The sequence below is a fragment of the Martes martes genome, assembly GCF_963455335.1.
Source record: "Martes martes genome assembly, chromosome: 7".
Taxonomy (NCBI): Eukaryota; Metazoa; Chordata; class Mammalia; order Carnivora; family Mustelidae; genus Martes; species Martes martes.
The window spans coordinates 82806571-82828305 of NC_137894.1; the positions used below are offsets into that span (position 1 = coordinate 82806571).

At 50.2% G+C, this 21735-nt stretch overlaps 1 protein-coding gene and 1 pseudogene across 2 annotated transcripts in view; both read right to left on the minus strand.

Annotated features, from left to right (window-relative positions):
* Positions 1 to 1372: 1372 nt before the first annotated feature.
* LOC308345991 (ATPase inhibitor, mitochondrial-like) lies at positions 1373 to 1705 on the minus strand (annotated as a pseudogene). The gene has a single exon. The product of its transcript is annotated as an ATPase inhibitor, mitochondrial-like (transcript).
* A 17993-nt stretch (positions 1706 to 19698) lies between these two features.
* SNX6 (sorting nexin 6) overlaps positions 19699 to 21735 on the minus strand; it is a 62487-nt gene continuing 60450 nt past the window's right edge. Inside the window, exon 14 of the mRNA XM_080808018.1 lies at positions 19699 to 21618. Within this exon, the coding sequence (XP_080664144.1) occupies positions 21565 to 21618 (54 nt within the window). The 3' untranslated portion in view covers positions 19699 to 21564. The remainder of the gene's footprint in view (positions 21619 to 21735) is intronic.

Below are 21735 nucleotides of genomic sequence, written 5' to 3' on the forward strand. Positions count from 1 at the left end.
GACCCACCTCAAAATATCTGTAGGCCCTAACTAACCAGTGAGCTACTTATAGGCACAGTTACCCAAAAAAGGGGGAAATCCCATATATCACCTATACCTCTTCACCTTCCCCCTTTTGAAAACAGCCCCTACCCACTGTCTCCTCACAGACACGGTCTCTTCTGCTGTCCTGCCCTCCACTCCCTTGTGATGTATTCCATCAACTTCTCTCTCCTTTGTTCTGCTCGGGTGAATTCTTCGACTGCCCAAGCCACCGCTTTCCACCAAAACATCACGCCACATTTGGGTACCCCATGTGATCTAGAGAGACACCACAAGGGACAGTATGAGCTATGAGGGTGGGAAAATATAGGAAGCCAGATATTTTGCAGGAGGTAGGTCTTTCTCTTAGGTAATCTCTCTCTCACATAAGGACAGACTATGAATTATTATGTTGGCCTTAAGTATGGTCATCTGCAAAACTTGTTTCTGCAGTTGATCTATGTTCTGCTTGTTTTTTTGCCCCTCTGGTGAACAAGTCTAAATTCTTTTGGCTTTTCCTTGTGGAATCCCATCTTTATGGAGAGGATTTTTCTCAAGGAAATCAGGACTTTCGTATTTTCTGTAGTCATTTATAGGAACGCTTAGAGAAATATGTCCCACTTAGAGGGATCTATAATAATTCAATATGTAGATGATTTGCTGGTAGCCTTCCAAACTATAGGCCAATGTGAAATGGACACTGGATTTGTTACAATCCCTTATTTCAAAGGGATATAAGGCCTCATCAGACACATTGAAATAATTGTGAAACTGAAGTAAACTATTTGGGACGTGTTGTCAGCTAAAGGCTACAAAGTGTTACAAAGTTACAATCTCAAAGTCACCCAATTTTGCAGTAAACCAGTCTACCAAAAAAAAAAAATATTAAATTTGGTGGACCAATACCATTGAGGTATTGTAGACAGTAGGTTTCCACGTTTACAGAACAGGCAATACCACTGACAACACTTCCTAGATCCTGTAGTTCGATTCCTAGGACAAAGTATATTATTTTATTTTATTTTTTAAAGATTTTATTTATATTTTTGACAGAGAGAGATCACAAGCAGGCAGAGAGGAACGCAGAGAGAGAGAGGAGGAAGCAGGCTCCCTGCTGTGCAGAGAGCCCAATGCAGGGCTCGATCCCAGGATCCCAGGGATCATGACCTGAGCCGAAGGCTCTGAGCCACCCACACGACCCTAGGCCAAAGTATTTTTGTTTTTTCTTTTTCATTGATGATGATTTATTATAATCTGTTGGCAGCACACAGATAGATATTAGTAAAACCAGAACTATGTTTCCACAGAAGTGGGCGATGATATATAGCTATTCTATGGGAACTGCACACATTTAATCATCGTCGTCGTCTTTTAGATGTTTGATCTTCTTCTTGTGCTGCTCAATTTCTTTCTGCAGATGTTCAATTTCCTTTACGTGATGGGTGATCTCCTCTTCATGGTGTTTCTTCAGGGCTGCCAGTTGTTCTTTAGTGCGTGCTCAGAAGTATTGTTCCTCTTCAGCTTGCTCTCTCTTTCTGAAGAGAGCTTGCTTGCTCTCTCTTTCTGCCTCCCAGATCGAGCCAGCGCTGGAGTCTGACCGTTTGGAGCTGAAGCCTCGGGCTTGCATGGCCCTAAAGCCCCACACGCCCAGCCGCATCCGGGCCGCCGAAGACGCGACAGCCATTGTTGTTGGTGCAGGACCTCTCGGTATTATTTTTTTTTTAAAGATTTTATTTTATTTATTTAACAGAGAGAGATCACAAGTAGGCAGAGAGGCAGGCAGAGAGGGGGGAGGAAGCAGGCTCCCCACTGAGCAGAGAGCCCCATGTGGGGCTTGATCCCAGGAACTTGGGATCATGATCTGAGCTGAAGGCAGAGGCTCCAACCCACTGAGCCTCCCAGGCGCCCCAGGACAAAGTATTTTAAAGAAATGAAATCCGCTATCATCATTCCATCAACTTTTTCCAGGTTTTAAAAAACGATTTTATTTATTTATTTGCCAGAGAGAGATTGAGAGAGAGGGAGCATGCAAGCAGGCAGAGCAGCAGGCAGAGGTAGAGAGAGAAGCAGGTGCCCCTCTGAGCAGAGAGCTGGATCCGGGACTTGATCCTAGGACCCTGGGATTATGACCTAAGCGCCAGACATTTAGCCTACTGAGCCACCCAGGTGCCCCTTTTTCCAGATTTTTAAGAAACCTTTCCACTTATTTTGTCATGACAGTAAAGGTGGTGCTAGTGGAGTCAACTCAAATACTGGGACCAGACTGTAGAGTAAGGAGATAACTAAGCTGTGCCAGTGGCTGCTACGCTTTTGGTAAAAGCTGATTGGGGTCACTTACTTGCATTCAAAGTGAAAGAAAAAACAGTGGGATTCATGCTTTCCAAGTGAAGCCAGCCCTTCAGGAGGACTGGACTATGGTTTTCAAAAGGACTTGACACCTGAAATTTTCTAGAATAACTAACATTGGTACTAAACACAACTGAAAAGGAACTGATTCCTACAGTTACATCATATTTTCAATTACTTCCACTTCGAACTCTAAGTATATAGATATGGTCAGGTTTAAGCCCAGCAATTCAAGGATTGGTGATTACTAGCAGAGCTAAAGTGAGCCATCATTTAGTAACCTTTTCTAATACAAAAATAAAACTACTATGTATCCAGAGAGGTACTCCAGCCCTGAATTTGACACAAAAATGTTTTGTTAACTGCCTTGATTGGAGGGCTCTTTATAGAAGAAAGAAATCGCCCTTAACTATACAAAACTGTAGGAGTAAATAAGCCCACTGGTGAGTTTTCCTCTCACCTTCACTGTGGTCCTGGTTTGAGTCAATATAACTACTTACAGCTGCAAAGATAATGGTAAAGATACACCCATAGGGGTGGAGATGACACTTTAAAGTTTTTGAAAGACCACACTCACATAATGACCCTTTATCATGCCGGGCCCTATTAAATGGTGTTACCCATCAAGAATCACCATACTTGGGCGCCTGGCTGGCTCAGTTGGTTAAGCATCTGCCTTCCCCTCAGGTCATGATCCCAGAGTCCTGGGATGGAGTGCCCTATCAGGCTCCCTGCTTCTCCCTCTGACCTTCCCCCTCTCATTCCCTCTCTCTAAAATAAATAAAATATAAAAATAAAAAGAACCACCATTCTTTGGGTGTATAACACATGTACACAGTGAAACGACTTTTTTTAAAATTTTAATTTCTACAAACATTTTTTTAAAAGATTTATTTATTTATTTATTTATTAGCCCACAGAGCATCCAGAGGAAATTGGGGGAGAAGGGGTGGCGGGGAGTGAAGAGGGAGAGAGAGGTACACTCCCCTGCTGAGCAGGGTGGCTGAACTGGGCTCCTGACCTGAGCTGAGAGCAGACCCTTAAGCGACTGAGCCACCCAGGCACCCGACTTTTTTTATTACTAAGTAATTTGGCGTTTCCTACCTGTTGTGTGGCCACAAGACTTTTTACCTGATTCACTCAAATCAAGAACCGCCAGACCAGTCCTATTTTCAACGCCAGATTGCTCCTGCCAACTCTGTGAATGCGCTCTACAGAGGGGGGAAGAAAAGCAGCAGTTTTGTGACAAAAGCGTTAAACCAGACTGCGGTGCGATTCTGGATCCCGGCCTATCTTCCTCTCTCTGCTGAGAAGAAATTCTCGCGCCCCACGTGAAGAGCAAATCTGCATCCGTATCAAGGGCCTCCCATTCCTCCCCAGCCACCTGTTACCTGGCCAGTTTGGGTGTCGGATTCTCAGTGGGTGAGCGACCTTCTGGAGAACAGTCCTTATCGTCTTCCCCACCTTCAACGTGGAGTGGAGGGAGCTCCCCTGCTGCAAGAACCCACCCGCCTACCTCCCTCCTAACTTCCCTTCCATTAAGAACTGGCCACCACCCCGTATTGACTAGAGAAAGCTCAGCTCGGGGGCACCTGGGGTGGGGGAGTGGCTAAGCGTTCGCCCTCGGCTGGGGTCGTGATCCCGGGGTCCTGGGGTCCAATCTTCCATGACGAGGGTTCCCTGGTCGGCTGCAGAAGCCCCCGTGTCCCGTCCCATCGCTTGTGTAGTTTCTCTCACTGCGTGTGTTTTGTTTGGGTGGGGGTGGGAGGGGGTGCGGGTCAATAGAAATAAGCCGACACGAGCGACACTAGGAAGCCCAGCTAAACGCAACGCGCCGCAAGCTTAAGCGACAAGGCACACTTCGGCCACTCACGCCACTAGAGAGCAGAAAAAAAAGTCTTTCCTTTCACCAAGTAACACCAGGGGAAAGCGCGAACGCAGTCCCCCACTACCACAAATTATGCAGTCGAGTTTCCCACATTTGGGGAAATCGCAGGGGTCAGCACATCCGGAGTGCAATGGATAAGCCTCGCCCTGGGAAAACCACCTTCGTGATCATGGTATCTCCCCTGCCAGGTAAGTATGAGTTGCTCCTCTCGCCCCCTCACACACCCTCGCGCCCCACCCGCTCCTTACACACGGTCACTTCCCTCCCGCCGCCCCCGCGACCCCCGACCCCCGCACCGCCCCCGCCGCCCCCTCGCCCACCCGCACAACCACGGCGGGCGCCTTCGTCGGGCCCCACGCGGGACCCGCGGCCTCGGGCGGGGCGGGCCCGGCAGCCTCTGCGCGCCTGCTCCTCTGCATACGCCACGCCCATGTCGTGACGTCCCCGAGCCCTGTCCCCCCGCTCTGGGACAGCGGATGTCCTCGTCCCCGCCGAGGCCGCGGATGCCTGGGGGGCGGGCGCCGAGGGTGTCCGCACCTGGAGGGGAGACCCGAGAACGCGGGGTCTCCCGGAGCCCAGCGGGAATGGTGGTGGCTCAAGACTCGGGTTTGGTCTCGCCTTCCTTTCCGCGAAAAGAAAATTTCAGCCCCTTTTTGTCCTCGCCTGTTCGAGACTCATTTTCAAACCGAGTCGAAAACTCAGGAGAGGCCTTTCTGACGGCCGACGTTAAGGGCTAAGCCGCTCCAATAAGATTGCGTGGCAGTGTTTCTGGGGTCTTCCCAAGTTTCACTCGGCGCCCCAACATGCAGTCGCCTGATCCAGGAACGCGGGAAGGAAAAGCGTCCTGCTGAGTTTTGAAGCAAGCACATGAAGCAAAGCGCTCAGCGGTGCCCTGCCGCCGCAGCATGTCGGGTGTCCCCGGGGAGCCCCGGCGGTCCAGCCCGGCAGCCCGCGCACAGGCTGGCCCCACCCCGTGCCCTCTGGTCCTTTCCCACTCGGACTCTGTCAAAGATGAACGCAGCAGACGACAGCTACAGTGGTGAACAAAGACTTTCCTCAGGAACTGCTGACAGGAGGGGAAAGAGCTGAGCTCCACTCGCATCTGTGCGCAGGTGGCCTGGACGTTGGACGGGAAGAATGAGACGAAGGGGGCCCGGGACCGTCAGAGAAGTGAAAAGTGACCCCCGGTCGTTCAGTAGGACCGCTGTTGGGCAGCTGTGTGTGTTACCTGACAGCTGAACTGACAGGTTAGGGGGCTACCGTCCCCCAGAGACTGGGACAAAGGCCCCAGCCTTCACCATTACATCTCAAAGGAATGGCTCTCAGGCCTTGAGAAGGATCCTTTGGAGTCCTGACAGACCCAGGGTCACAACTTCAAGCGCTTTTTTTTTTTTTTTTTAAGATTTTATTTATTTGACAGACAGAGATCACAAGTAGGCAGAGAAGCAGGCAGAGAAAGAGGAGGAAGCAGGCTCCCTGCTGAGCAGAGAGCCCGATGTGGGGCTCGATCCCAAGACCCTGGGATCATGACTTGAGCCGAAGGCAGAGGCTTCAACCCACTGAGCCACCCAGGCGCCCCCTTCAAGCGCTTTTTAATGAATGCCCAAAGAGGGACGCCTGGGTGGCTCAGTCGGTTGGGCGTCTGCTCTGGCTCAGGTCATGATCCCAGGCTCCTGGGATGGTGGGGTCCAGCATCGGGCTGCTTGCTTGGCCGGGAGGCTGCTTCTCCCTCTGCCTGCTGCTCCCCCTGCTTGTGCTCGCTCACTCTCTTAAATAAATGAAGTCTTAAAAAAATTATATATATATATATACACACACACACACACACACACACAGTAATAAAGAGAGGTTGGAGGCCTGTGTGTCAGGTGTCTACCTTTCTCAGGCGGGAGGTCACTCTTAGGGACAGAACCTTATGCTGCTAGAAGCTATGCCAGAACCTGGTCAGATCTCAGAAGAGGCAACAGTTTGGAGGGGTTGTTATGGGCAGAGAGTTCTACAGTTCTCAACTGAAGAGACCCCGCTCCGCTCCGTGATCAAACAAGGTAACTCTGCACCTCCCCCTGGCTGAACCCCAGCTCCTGGTGCCTCCTTGTGCAGTCTCACTGCCTCTTCGAGGACATGGAGAGTTTGTCCATTCAACAACCCCTGGCTGAGTATATACGCATACTTCCGGGAATGGGTGACAAAAGACAAAAAGGCCTCTGGGCACTCCTCTTTTGTAGGAGGGGCAGAGGGAGTGGGAGAATACTGACAATGGACACAGTAGGTACTTAAGCACTCTGGTAGGTGTTAGGAGCTGAGAAAAGAAAGCACTGAGGAGGGAGAGGGGATCTGGAGTGGAGTTAGGGGCACAGGCAGTGAGGTGGATTGGGTGGTCAGAGGAGGCCATGCTGAGAAGGTGCTCTGTGAGCAAAGGCTGGGAGGAGGTAAGGGAGTGGGTCATGGGCTATCTGGGGAAAAGCATCCAGAGCACAGAGGTCAGCTAGAGCAAAGGCCCAGGTAGGACTGTGTGTGAATAGCAAGGAGGCCCTGTGTCTAGAGCAACATTGAAGGGTTGTACAAAATTAAGTCAGAGAGGTGACTAGGTGGGAGTAAGACCATGAGGGGCTTGAAGATCATTGTGGGACTACCTTTCTATGGCTTTTTTTGGGGGGGGGGGTTAAGAGAGAACAAGAGAGCAGGGAGGGGAGGGGCAGTGGGAGAAGGAGAAAGAGAAGCATAAGCAGGTTCCAAGCCCAGTGCAGAGCCGGTCCTGGGGTTCGATCTCGCGACCCTGAGATCATGACCGGAGTTGACATCAAGAATCAGACACTCAACCCGCTGAACCACTCAGGCGCCCTTGGTGGATAATATTTGTATTTCCCCTTGGAATTCAGCTACCTGGACGTTCCAACACTGCTTTAATCAGCTGTTGGTGTCTCAGCCAAGAAGGCCCGGCTCCGTTTCGCCCGGAATTCTACCACAGGTACTTACTGCTGCTGAGATCACCTTGGGTACAGCTGCCAGACGCTCTTGACTTGGACTTCCACCTCTGGTAGTGCCATCTGTAGTCCCTCTCAGGTGTGAGCCTTCCCTGGCCGGGTCCATCCCCCTGCGGGGCCTTTCCTCAGAACAGACCAGCCCCGCAGCTCCAGCGACCACTGCACTCCCCGATGATCATTAAAACTGGCAATCTGAGTGAACCAAAAGGTTGGTTGGTTGGTTTGCTCTGTGTTTGTTTGTTTAAGTAAGATCTCCCCCCCTCCCCCGGGCTTATTACTTTAAAATAAAATCTAAAAAAAAAAAAAAAAAGGAAGCTCTACACCCAGTGGGTGGGGGGTGTGGTGTGTGTGGGGAGTCAAACTCACAACCCCGAGATCAAGAGCTACATGCTCTACCGACTGAGCCAGCCAGGTACCCCCAAGCCGAAAAGTTTGGAGCAGAGGAGTGGCTTGATCTGAATCCTCCCCCTCCCACTCCTCTTGGCACGGGGCGGGTGGGGGTGGGTGGGAGGGGAGTAATAATGAATTAAATTAAAAAAAAAAAAAAATCTGGCTGCAAGGGTGAAAGCAGGGAAATTAGGAGACCTGAGGAATCCGAACGAGACGATCTTGGCTGCGAACGCTTTGGCTGCGAACGCCGGCATCATCTGCCGCACCACCACCAAGTGTCATTTTGGCCCAAGGGTTATTTTGGCCTGAAGGCGCGCACAAACCAGCAGGTAGCTGGGCGGTTCGAAGCCGCCTACCTGGTGCGCAATCCAGTGGGGTCCCCTCCTCCGCTCCGCAAGGCCTTGGTCGCCCAGCCCGCGCGTGGGGTTCGCCAACGCCCCTCCTCCCCCTGTTTCCCGCTCCCGGGCCACGGACCCTGGTGGCCCCACCTGTAGAAGGGGGCGCCGGGAGGGCACCTGAGGCCACGGGGGAGAGCACGCGCCCAGGCGTCTCGGCCGCCGCGCCCGGGATGCTGCCCTCCGCCCCGGGCGGCCGCCGGGCGCAGGGGACTCGCTGCCCCGCGCGGAACGGGCGCTGCGGCCGCGGGGACTCGGCTCTTCTCCGGGATGGCTTCGGAGCTCGTCAGGGCCCGCTGGACGTCCCGCACGGCCGCGCCGTGGCCTCCGTCATTTCGAGAAAAAGCCCGGCCCCAGGCCCGCCAGCGCGCAGCCTTCGATAGCTCAGCTGGCAGAGCGGAGGACTGTAGGCCGGAGAGGCGTGGACATCCTTAGGTCGCTGGTTCGACTCCGGCTCGAAGGACGCGCCCGACGCTTTTGCGCCGCGGGGGAAGCCACCGCCCCCTCGCGCCCGGCCCAGGCCCGCTGGCGGCCCCCCGGCGGCCTCGCCCTCCCAGCCCGAGGCGAGAAGCCCTTCGGGACCCCCGCCTCCTCGGCTGCGGGTGTGCCGCCGCCCGGGGAGCACCCCGGGCCTTCCTGCCGCCGTGGGCCGCCACGTGCTCTGCGGCAGGCTCCGGGTCCACGCGGCTGCAGCCTCGGCTCGGCGCCGCCCGGTCCCACGCCCTCGGCGCTGGTTTCCCCCCAGCGACTCCGGCTCCGCACCAGCAGGTGGCCCGAGAGGGTCTGCCTCCCGCCAGTCCGCGCGGCTGACAAGCGGACGGGTCCTCCCACGGGGCAGGGAGCACCGCGGCTTCCTTCAGGACAACTGTCCCTCTCGAGCTGGGGCCGTCTCCTGCCCGGCCTCCGGGGACGGTCACCGCTTCTGTCTCTCCCAGCCGCCGTCTGTCTGTCTGTCTGTCTGTCTCCTTCCCTGTCCTTCAGGTGGTGTAGAAACATCCAGACTTACGGCGCCAGAAGAGCCTCTTCGCGGACCCGCTTAATCTGCTTGCTCGTGGGACAGAACTGTCACCCTGAGGTTTTCCAAGCCATCGCCAGTCGTGCGCTTGCTTGGAGGCTGACGTTGGCAGGAGCGAAGTGCAGCAGGGGCCTGCCTCCATGGGCCTGGCCAGTGTGGCTGATGAACGTCGGAGGCGCCTTCAGGGTTCCGTCCGTGTGAGGACGGGGTGCGGCCCGGGTACCCTTCCGTTTTCCCGCGGCTTTGCACCTGCTCTCCCAGCCCGCCGTCGGGTGGGGCGGGGGTGTTGTGTGGGGAGGGTGGGAGGCAGGTGCTCCTGCGGAGGGAGCGCGGACCCCTCACACTCGGTACAAGCCTCCTCCCTACTGCGCTGGGGGTGCGGTAAACCCCCCACACCGATTCTCCGATTCTCTGGCTACACCTGATGGAGGGAGGTAGAAACAGATGAGATATTTCCATCCTGCCCGCTTTCTGGCCACTGACCGCAGGGGTCTCCACCTGTAGGAAGGGATGGGGGACGGAGTGAGATCGGCGGCCACAGCGCAGACTTAGAGCTCAGACAGAGCCCGAGAGAGTCGGGGCAATGAGGGCTGAAGGCAGGGCGCAGGAGAGTGGGGGGTAGGGGTGGGGTGGGGCGTGGGCAGCTGCCAGCGTGGACGGGCACGCACGTTCACTTCCTTGGCCGTCCTGTGGGTCCTGAGCAGCTGGCTGACTTAGCGCTGGGCCTTCAGGCTAGATTGGCAGGGCCTGAAGAGCAAGATCCTGAGGCCTAGCCAGAGGGCACCGCGGAGAACATGGGCTTCACCTTGGAGCCAGAGCCAGGTTGTTGGGGGGAGGAGTGTGGGTGCGGAGAACTCCAGAGAATGGTTCTCCCTGTTCTCCTCCTTCCTGCGGGAAGGAGACTCCAGAGACTCGAAGTACAGGTGGAGCGCATCCCAGAGGGGACTCCAATGGGACTCCAAGGGGAGTGTGGCGCTTGGGAGCCTCGGGGACCCAGCCACTGCCATCCCTGACCTCGGAGCCCAAGGGCTCCTTTTTGCTGTTGCTTCTGCCTCTCAGACTGAAGACTGTGTTTCCCCACACGTCTTCCTCTCCTGGCAAGCTCCTCTTGGTTCTCTCCCCAACCCAGTCTCAGTATCCACTGTGCCACTGCTAACTGAGATGGACTGAGCCATACTTTCCACGGGCTCAGGAGGGCCTGCCAGGGAAGCCCAACAGGTGAAGACCTTCAGGAAGATGTGATTGCTTTGAAGCCACAGAGAAACCCCAGCCTCCAAGGTCGCTACCTACAGAGACCAGCAGACAGGAACCAAGGAGAACACCTTAAGACCTTCACTGGATGTGGCCCCTGATGGGATGTGGAGGGGTGGCACCCCTGGGGACCTAGCTTCGGTGCTTTGGGGAAAGAGCAGGGTGAGGGGTGGAGGGATGGGGGGGGGCAGTGGGTTTTGGTGGCCAGCCAATGCAAGCGTGGGCCCCAGCATGGCCGACCCTTCCCGGCTGGGGTGTCATGGAGAGCAGCAGGGGGCTTCCAAGGTGCTGCCCCCCAGCCTTGCAAGTGCAGAGGTACCTGCTACCCAGTCAGGCGGTGGCGGCACTCAGTCAAGGGAAGGCCGTGCACCTGTGGCTTGCTGGGCCTCTGTGGGACTCTCAGTGGGTGGGGGGAGTGGTCTCGGGCACACACTAGATGGGATCGGAGAGGCTTGTTACCATACAGGGGAGCCAGGGCAGGGAGTCCATCCCGGGCACTGGCGTTCCTTTCTCTCCCTCTGACTCCAGGGCCTCTCCGGGAAGTCCAGAGAATCTTGACCCGTTTCAGGAATCCAGGTCGGTGGGCAAGGGAGGGTCCAAGGAGCCACGCCGCCAGCATGGCCCTCACGGCTGGGTCTGCACCGGCCTCGTCAAGCCCCGGAATGCGTAGCTGTGCCAAAAAGTAGAGCAACGTGCGGTGACCGACGTGGACATGTCAGGCACACGAGGGCCAGTTTGAAAGGCTTCCCACTGGCCCAATCAAGGTAAGGATAATAATGCATTATAATCGGGCACCTGGGTGGCTCAGTGGGTTAAAGCCTCTTGCCTTTGGCTCAGGTCATGATCCCAGGGTCCTGGGATCGAGCCCTGCATCGGGCTCTCTGCTCAGCAGAGAGGGAAGCTTCCCTTCCTCTCTCTCCGCCTGCCTCTCTGCCTAATTGTGATCTCTGTCTGTCAAATAAATAAATAAAATCTTTAAAAAAAATAATGCATTATAATCTGTGGAATAAAATAGGCGCCAGGACACACCAGTATCCGTGACCATGAAGCACCAGATCTTGGTCTTCAAATAAATAAAAGAGAAAGTAAAAGGAACCCGAGCTTCTTGGGGACCCGCCTAGCTACCTCTTTGGGTCTTCATTTTACTACGTGGTCTCCTATGTACATGTAAAAATCTGTACGCTTGCCTCCTCTTATTCTGTTTTGTGTGTGTGTGTGTTTTTAAAATGCCTTAAGATTTTATTTATTTGACAGAGAGAGAGAGCACAAGCTGGGGGAGTAGCAGGCAGAGGGAGAAGCAGGCTCCCCATTGAACAAGGAGCCCGGCGGAGAACTCAATCCAGGGCCCTGGGATCATGACCTGAGCTGAATGCACACACTCTGTGGACTGAGTCACCCAGTCCCGCCTCCTGTTATTCTGTTTTATGTCCATTTAATTTTCAGGTCCTGTGGAGACCCCAAAAGGATAGAAATAAAGTCCGTGTCCCCAACCGTTTGATCCAGGGTGAAGCAAAGGATGAACAAGAGAGGCAGGCATGTGACAGATATAAGGTGCTAACCCCTGACTTACCTCTTTCTGATGTCTGGAAAATGATCCCATTCTTCTCTCGTGTGAGAGGGGGCTGACGGAGGCTACATTGGATGCTGAGGGTGTAGACTAGAGGATCCTCTCCCTGAGCTCAGGGACTGTTCTGTACAGCTCTTTTAGGGGCTCCGGCAAATGATGTTCAGAGGTACTACTGATGAAACGGGACAGGGAGTGCTTCCAACTCTGTGATTTCTCTGTAGGAAGGAGAGTGTTGGTCATCTTACCTGGGCTCAGGAGCTAGCATCCAGAACCCGCCTGGAATCCACTTTTTTAAGCCTGAGATCAATAAGTGAACTCATTCAGTATGTTGAAAGCCTATCATATGCCCATGGGCTATTCTAGGCAAGTGTGCATGGAGCGTCAACAAAATAGACCAGAATCCCAGCCCTGGGGGACTTACATCCCAGGCGGGTAAAAATATATATACTATGTTAGATCAGTGCTTCTCAAACTTTAATGCCTATAGAACCGAATGGGGACTCTTGTTAAGCTGCTGATTATGGTCGGTAGATGGTGCCAAGGTGAGGCCTCAGATGCTGCCTCCTTGTTTGGGGGAGAGAGTGAGTCTTAGGCTCCACGGAAACCCTGAGATCATGACCTGAACTGAAAGCAAGAGTCTGACCTGACGCTTCACTCCTTGCACCACCCAGGAGCCTCTAGGACGGGGCAGCTCTCCAGCATGCGCCCACGGGACCAGAGGATGCTGAGACCGCTGGGCGACGGACCACGCTAACCAAGGTGACAAGTCCTTGCAAGTAACTCCGCAAAGAAGATTAGAATAGAGTAGGAAATAGCGTTGAAAAGGGGCTTTTCCCTTAGAAACAGTGAAGAACTTTCGGAAAGCGGCTTCCTTGTTGGCTGAACAATTGGCACTTCAACTACACCGGCCGCCGGGAATCCGTAGAACGAGTACGTCATACACGGAAAAAGAACATCGCAGGTTCCCGCTGGCGACGTGAAGGTGCACCCTTAGGGAGGCGCCGCTGGGAGGAAAGCTCACAAAAACTGCTTTTGCAAGACCAGAGATGCCAGGGGAAAGCGCGAACGCAGTCCCCCACTACCACAAATTATGCAGTCGAGTTTCCCACATTTGGGGAAATCGCAGGGGTCAGCACATCCGGAGTGCAATGGATAAGCCTCGCCCTGGGAAAACCACCTTCGTGATCATGGTATCTCCCCTGCCAGGTAAGTATGAGTTGCTCCTCTCGCCCCCTCACACACCCTCGCGCCCCACCCGCTCCTTACACACGGTCACTTCCCTCCCGCCGCCCCCGCGACCCCCGACCCCCGCACCGCCCCCGCCGCCCCCTCGCCCACCCGCACAACCACGGCGGGCGCCTTCGTCGGGCCCCACGCGGGACCCGCGGCCTCGGGCGGGGCGGGCCCGGCAGCCTCTGCGCGCCTGCTCCTCTGCATACGCCTCGCCCTTGTGACGTCCCGGTGCTAGTCTTCGCACTGCTTGGGGAAATGAAAATAGATCACGCAGGAGAGATCTGCTGTGTTTTTTCTAGTTAAAATGAACTTTATATAGTTTTTTTCGTTGTGGTTTTTTTTTTTCTCCCCCTCAAGGTAATCTGTACAGCTATCCGCAGGCGCAGGCTTTACTCTCCGCGCCAGGCAGGCGCCCCACATTAGCGTGTAGTTTAAAATTAGATTTAGGCGTTTCATTCTCTCACCATCTTTCTCGAAGCCTCTCCCCACAGAGAAATCACAGTCTTTGGGCTATTCAGTCCTCCAGGGGTTTCTGCTTTTAGCTTTTCTTTGGCTGACCCGTGGTCTGAAGCAGGTTGAGACAGATCTGCTTGACTTGAAAGTTTCCCAAGGTATGACACGTGAACTATGTTAAGTGAAAAAGATGAAGTCCAAAAATAAATGTAGTATCCTCCCGTCTGTCAAGCAAAAATGTGAAAACAAGAAAATTATACAAAAAGAAACACAAAACCAATAAATAAACCAGAAGTGATGATAGTATTGTGAGTGGGGGTCCTGTGAACAGAAGGAGTGATGCTTTACTGGGTCACCTTCTTTGTAATTCAGAGTTTTGGAACTCTATTAATGTTTTACATATATTATTAAATTGCAGCGGGGAAATCTCTAAAATTGAATATGAGCATAATTGAACTTAACTATCTTAGATGAATGGTGTAACCACACTGAAATAGACAGAAATACCAATTGAAATGGCTTTTGGACATAGTACATTGACTATAAACATCTTCAAGTCCAAAGACAAGAATCTTCAAGTCCAAAGACAAGAAGTGCAAACAAATACTGAACTGTCCCATAGTAGGTTTGTATTTCATAGCTACCTGGTTGTAATCATTCTGTACTAATGTTGCATGTATTGTAGGTTGAGCTAATGAGTAAATGGATGTTGGGGAGTCAAGGTCCTCACTGCTGAGGAAAAGAGATATAAATATGGAATAATGGAGGGTAAAAGGGGAACCATGTGTGTTCAAGTGAAAGTCGGAATTGAAGGTATCAGTATGGGCTCATTATTTTTAAGAGATACAGATATGTGTAGGAAACATGTATTTTTAGCATTAAGTATACCTACTACCATGATATTGCTTTCTAAATGCCATTCTCCACTGAAAAGAACCAGGCCTCTTCGGAGAAATAGATAATTTTCAGGAGTCAAGAAAGGTACAAAATGGCCCTGGAACATCTTGTGCCAAAAGATAAGGAAATGCTCCAAAAATTTTATGGGCATGTCAAAAGTATACAGTAGCCACCTGGCACTTGATCTTAGCCCAAAGGCCAAGCAGCAATCCACAGTAGCCCCCCTAAAAGGGGCTTTTTTTTTTTTTAAAGATTTTATTTATTTATTTGACAGAGAGAGAGATCACAAGCAGACAGAGCAGCAGGCTCCCTGCTGAACAGAGAGCCCAGTGTGGGGCTCGATCCCAGGACCTTGAGATAATGACCTGAGCCGAAGGCAGAGGCTCAACCCACTGAGCCACCCAGGTGCCCCCTAAAAGGGGCTTTCATTGAACATCAAAATAAATTTTAAAACAGTTATGGGTTACAAACAACTGAATAAAATAACAACCATGAGTTTATATTGACAGTACATAGGGAAGGAGGGAAAGTTCTTTCTTACAATACAATGTCAACTAATAAATGAATGAGTGATAGGATTAGAAGATCAACAGTTGTCAATTATGATGCAAGAGTCATCAATGAATGCTAAAAACTCTTGTCAGAGGGGCGCCTGGGTGGTTCAGTTGGTTAAGGGTCTGACTCTTGGTTTTGGCTCAGGTCATGATCTCATGGGTGTTGATATCGAACCCTCCACTGCTCCCCACCCCCCGCCGTCCCCCTCACTGGCTCCCACACTCAGTGGGAAGTCTGCCTGAAGATTCTCTTCCTCTGCCCCTCCCACCACTTGTCTGAGGTGGCCAAACAGACACCCGCTAAGTGGGGAGCCCATTGGGAGGCTCAATCCCAGGACCCTGAGGGGGCCAGCTTTAGCTGACACTTAATGGACAGGGCCACCCAGCCACCCCTAAGTAATCAAGTTAATACTACCAATAATTGAACAAACTGAGTCATGTGCCTCCGAATGTGATGCCCATAGGAGGACACTATGTTAACTTGCTAGGTCTGTCATAAAAAGTACCACAAATAAGATGGCTTACAAGAGCAGAAATGTGTTCTCTCACAGTTCTGGAAGCTAGAGGTCCAAAGGCAAGTTTCCTGCAGTCTCTCTGAGACTTTGCATAGAACCTTTCCTTGCCATCTCCTAGTTTCCTGTGGTGACAGTCAGTCCTCGGCTTGCAGCTACATTACTACCATCGCTGCTTCTGTTATCAGATACTGTTCTGTGTGCAAATATCTTTACATGGCATTTTCCTCTTATAAGGAAAACAGTCACATTGGATCAGGGCCTACTCTAGTGACCTCACCTTAACTGGATGGTACCCGCAAAGATCATATTTCCAAATAGGGTCACATTCATAGGTACTGGGGTTGAGGACTTCAGCATATTTTGGGGAGGGACATGAGCCAACCCATAACAGACACAATATCATTTATGTGGTGTTCATGTCAAAAATGCATACCTGACGGGCACATGGGTGGCTCAGTTGGTTAAGTGTCTTCCTTTGGATTAGGTCATCATTTCAGGGTCCTGGGATCAAACCCCTCATCGGGCTCCCTGCTCATAGAAATAAGTAAGTAAGTAAGTAAATATATAAACAAGTAAATTTTTTTAAAATAAATAAGTAAAATCTTTAAAAAAAATGCATACCTGAATGTACTTGTGAGGAAACATAGGACAAATCAAAAACTGAAGGATATTCTACAAAATAACTGGACTGTAGTCTTCAAAAATGCCTACATAGTGAAATGCAAAGAATTACCTGAGAGCTATTTCAGATTAAAGAAGGTTAAAGAGACTTGATAATTGAAAGCAATATGTGATTTTGAATTTTCCTTTGCTATAAAGGACATTATTGGGACAACTGATGGAAAGGAATAACTCCTGTAGAGTAATAATATTGTATCAGTGTGAATTTCTTGATTTTGATAATTTTCCTTTTTTCAATTAAAAAAAAAAAAAGCTTTACTATGTTTCCTTGGATCTTTATGCTGCTAGAACCTCAGGGAAGTCTTTGCTAACCCTATAATCTCTAGTCCTGTCTCTTGCCTTGCTTTGTTCCTGAGCAGCAGTCACCCAGGGACATACAACAGTTCAATCATTTTGGTCATATCTGGAAAGGATATTTACACTTACCTCCACTTGATATCCAGATAGGATCTCCTTGTATAGAAGAAGAAAAGGTAAATCTAGACAGCCTGAAAGAGGTAAGCTCACCCTGCAGGATGGAAATGTGACATTTCTTTTCCTTTGGTTTTCAGAGACTATTCAATACCCGTCCCCAGTCCACGCATCTACTCTGCGAATGGACTCCTTGCCCTGATGCTTTCTGTTTGAATGTTATTTCGCTGTTGCAAGATTGGGTTACCACGTAATCTGAAAGGTCATAATGGGGGTTAAAATAATTTTGTTAAATTGGTGACAAAACTCCCATCTTAGTATTTTAACGTTTAGTTGACTCTCCGTTGCTATTGCGTATAATTTTTTGCTGAAAGGAAGGTGAGGTCAAGCCCGAGGCCTAACCACTCCCCGTGGGGCCTTCAACCTCTGGGCGCCTCGGGACCCGTCTTCTCTGGTCTCCCAGGTCCTGACACCCTCGCCGCCCGTCCCCACCCCGCCCCCCCTGCCCCTCAGGCATTCGCGGTCTCGGCGGACGTCTGGTTTCCCAGAGCAGGCGACAGGGCTGGGGGACGTCACGACAAGGGCGTGGCGTATGCAGAGGAGCAGGCGCGCAGAGGCTGCCGGGCCCGCCCCGCCCGAGGCCGCGGGTCCCGCGTGGGGCCCGACGAAGGCGCCCGCCGTGGTTGTGCGGGTGGGCGAGGGGGCGGCGGGGGCGGTGCGGGGGTCGGGGGTCGCGGGGGCGGCGGGAGGGAAGTGACCGTGTGTAAGGAGCGGGTGGGGCGCGAGGGTGTGTGAGGGGGCGAGGGGAGCAACTCATACTTACCTGGCAGGGGAGATACCATGATCACGAAGGTGGTTTTCCCAGGGCGAGGCTTATCCATTGCACTCCGGATGTGCTGACCCCTGCGATTTCCCCAAATGTGGGAAACTCGACTGCATAATTTGTGGTAGTGGGGGACTGCGTTCGCGCTTTCCCCTGGCTTATTCGTGGTTAACGGAAGAAGCGGCTAGAGTACATGTCTTAGAAAAGCACTTTGCAAAGCGTTTTGGTAATTAGACAGTTCTTTAGATCTGTGTCTAACTTAAGCTGCAAGGTTCGGTTCATATAGCTGATTTAACGCCTGGAATTTTCTGTTGAGCAACGGTTTTTTTTTCTTTTTCGTTTCGACTTTTTGCCTTTTTTTGTGTTTCTGTCAAAACAGGATTTCTAAGACAAAAACTCACACAAATAAACGTATTCGTGCCTTTGAGTTTTGGTTCTACTGAGGTGTGAGTAGGAGTTCTGAATTTGGAGTTTATAGATGCTTTCTGACCGTGGTTTTTAGATTGGGAAGTCTGAAACGAAGATTTAAGTTGTTTATATAACCCAAGATATGTTGTAGTACTGAAATCCGTTTTTTGTGTGTGGAGTTGAGGTAAGTGTACCATCTGTCTCAGGTAGTTCCATACAGAGATGGTGTGCAAGTTAAGTTCTGCTTGGTGTTTTTTATAAGGCCTTGAACCATTCTAATTCTGCTAAGGCAGTTTTCCTCTTAAACCAGCCAGACTTGTCTTACTAATACTTTAAACTCTGTTTAACGTGTAGTGCCTCTCTTCAAAAAGATCAGTTTGAGCTCTACTTCTATAGTTAATATTGTATAAGCTTTTCCAAACCAGGTGCAGACATCTTGCCCAGGGTCACTCTTTTTCTTCCTTCCTTTCAAAATTTTAATTCAACTAACATATAATGCATTATTGGTTTCAGAGGTACAGGTCTGTGCTTCATCAGTCATACAGAATAGCCAGCGCTCATTACATCACATGCCCTCCTATGTCCAACCTCCAGTTACCCCATCCCGCCACCCTCCTTCTTTCCAGCAACCCTCAACTTGCTTCCTATGATTGTCTCTTTTGGTTTGTCTCTCTGGTTTCATCTTGTTTTATTTTTTCCTCTCTTCCTCTATGATCCTCTTTTGTTTCTTAAATTCCATGTATCAGTGACATCATATAATTAATTGTCTTTCTCTGACTTATTTCACTTAGCATAATACCCTCTAGTTCTGTCCATGTTGTTGCAAATGGCAAGATTTCATTTATTTATTAAAGATTTTATTTGACAGATATCACAAGTAGGCAAAGAGGCAGGCAGAGAGCGAGAGGAGGAAGCAGGCTCCCTGGTAGCAGAGAGCCCCGTGTGGGGCTCAATGCCAGGACCCTAGGATCATGACCTGAGTCAAAGGCAGAGGCCCCACTGAGCCATGCAGGCGCCCCAATATTTCATTTTTTGATTTTTGTGTGATATTCCTGTGTGTGCGTTTGTGTACATACCACATCTTTATCCATTGGACACCTGGGCTCTTTCCATAGTTTGGCTATTGTGGACATTGCTGCTATAAACAGGGTGCAGGTGCCCGTTCGGATCACTACATTTGTATCTTTGGGACAAATACCCAGTAGTGCAATTGCCGTGACCCACTTTCCTTTGCAATTTCCTCTTGCCATCTCACCCTCACTGCAAAAACCCCACAACCTTCATTCCCCTGCCCACCCCGTTCACACCCTGGGTCATTCCCAATGCCTAGATTGCTCTCTTCCTCTCAGAGCATAAAGTGTTCCCTGTGGCAGACACTATACTACCTGTGCAGGGCTTTGTCTGTGCTCCTGGGCATCCTCCTTGTTTGTCCTTTGTGTCCCCCAGGCATACGACAATGGCCAATAAATGTTTAATGAATGCCACAGCACAAGAGCAGTGAAACCAAGGCAATTATCAGGAACTAGCAGTGAACTATGGAATGTTTCAACTGTTCTGGAAGTACAAAGTAGAACCTCTCCTAAAGTATGTCCTTGAGGGAGTAACATATGTTCTTTATCTTGTGCTTTGTGAGAAGGCCCTTGCATAGAGCACAGTCAACTCATTTGTATGTGTTCATTAAGCACCCTCCCACATATGCTCTAATATGTAACGGCTGCTTCCAGTCTACCCCCGCCCCAACACACATTGTGAAAATGTAAAAATGTAACCAGGCACCAAGGGATGGGGGCACTCTCCTACCCTTTTTCCCCAAAAGACCTAACAATACAGCTTTTGCCCTGTACTTGCTATTTCTTTCAATTTTTTAAAAATTATTTTATTCATTTACTTGAGAGAGACAGTAAGGGAGAGAGCACAAGCAGGGGGTGGGGAGAGGGAGAAGCAGGTTCCCCAACGAGCAGAGAGCCCGGATGTGAGGCTTGATTCTAGGACCCGGGAACCACGACCTGAGCCAAAGGCAGATGCTCAACCAACTGAGCCCCCCAGGTGCCCGTGTACTTACTATTTATTAGCATTTACACAGCATCATAACATTTCCAAAGCACTGTACCAATGTTTATTAATCCTCACAACACCCCTGTGAGGTAGGTCAATATATCCTTTGTAGTAGAGAAACTGAGGCAGACAGAGGTCAAGCAAACCTGCCTGAGGCCACAGGGGCAGCCAGTGAAGGGACTGCACCCAAATCTAGAAGCTAGGGCTCTGTCCCATGTTCACCCACTGGAGAGCATCGCATAGGCTTATTTTCACCAGTGGAGACACGAAGGAGGACAAAACACAGAGATTTCTCAGGCAACAGAAAAATCAAGTTCAAATGGCATCAGGGAACAACATCAATGAACGAAACATTAACCAGCACACCAGTAAGGCAACAGAACATGCAAGGCTGGAATCACGGTGACTACTCTTTTAAGACCTAGACCAGGGTTTGGGAAAATGTAAACGAGGCGTGACCAACCCAAATACCTGTGGTTTCCAACTGCAAGAGAAGTTAGTGAAAAAATCAAACCACACAACCTAATTTTAAATTAGAAATAACTTGATGTTAATTTACATTAAAAAGGCCAATAATATCCTTTTTTGTACCCAATTTATTTCAAATATTCCAATTTCTCCCCCACCGACAAATGCTGTTCTCTACAGCACTCTTTCTCTCCACACACCAAGTTATACACCAGCGTAACAATTGAGTGGGCTCAATGGCACATCCCATGGTTCACTGGCTGAGCTAGAGATGGACGTCAGGAAACCGTAACAGACCATTCTGTCTGCTCCTATATTTTAGAAATGTCTGCTTTTAACCTGCCTCTGCCCAGGTCCAGCTTCTATGAAAGGCTAAACGCACACAGAGAAGCAGTTCATTCTTTTGTAAAGGGACTGGTGAACTTGGTTCAATATGTTGTTTAAAAAAAGAAAAACGAAAAACGAAGACCTACACTGTAAAGCATAATAAAGGAGTAGATTTATTATAGCTACTCCAAATTTTAGAGTGATACAATGACCACAGAGTTAAAAACTATCACTGTTATCACTGTTTATTTGATAATAGTTGGTTTAGTCTACAAGTTTAAGGCAAACATACTAATGCATTTGCTTTTCATCAGAAATCATACTTATAAAGATTACATAAAATCTGTCCCAAAACTTCTAAGAAATGTTCATTAATTAAAAATAAGTCTGATTAAGATGCTTTACCAGGATACATGAATGAACTAAGGTGGTATACAATGTTTTTTAAAAACAAAATTCAAAAAAAGGTAATGGCAATCTTTATCTCGTTTGAGCAATGTATTTTTAAAAGGGTTAAACTTCAGAAAGTACTTAAAAGTAAGTAAGACTGGCAGCCATAAGGAATACTATTCATAAAATAAACACAGTTACAGAGGCTACTTAAAACAAGACTGGACTTTGGGCTTTGGGAGAGGAGGCGCGTACGGTGAGGGACAGCTGTCGCAGGGAGCACACAGGTGCAGGGATGCTGTGTCCCACCGCACACACTGGCAGAGCCCATGGACGGCAACGCTCCGTGGTTTCTCAGAAAAAAGGAGAGTAGATGCACTTTGTCAGCTGTTTCTTTTGTTTCCAGTGAGCAGTAAATGCTTAATATCATTAAGAAAACAAAAATAAAATCTGAAGGAAGGCAGCCCTTTTTAACCGAAGGTGGAGTGTGGCTTATGTGTCTCCATTTAACACTGCCAAGCAGTTCTGCAGCAACTGTAGGTTACCCTACAAGGGAAGGGAGAATAAATAATGAAGCTCAAAGAGCCTGGAAGAATTGTACTGAAAAAATATACAGCACTAGAAATCACGTAACTTTAAATTTATTAAGGCAACAGAATTTTG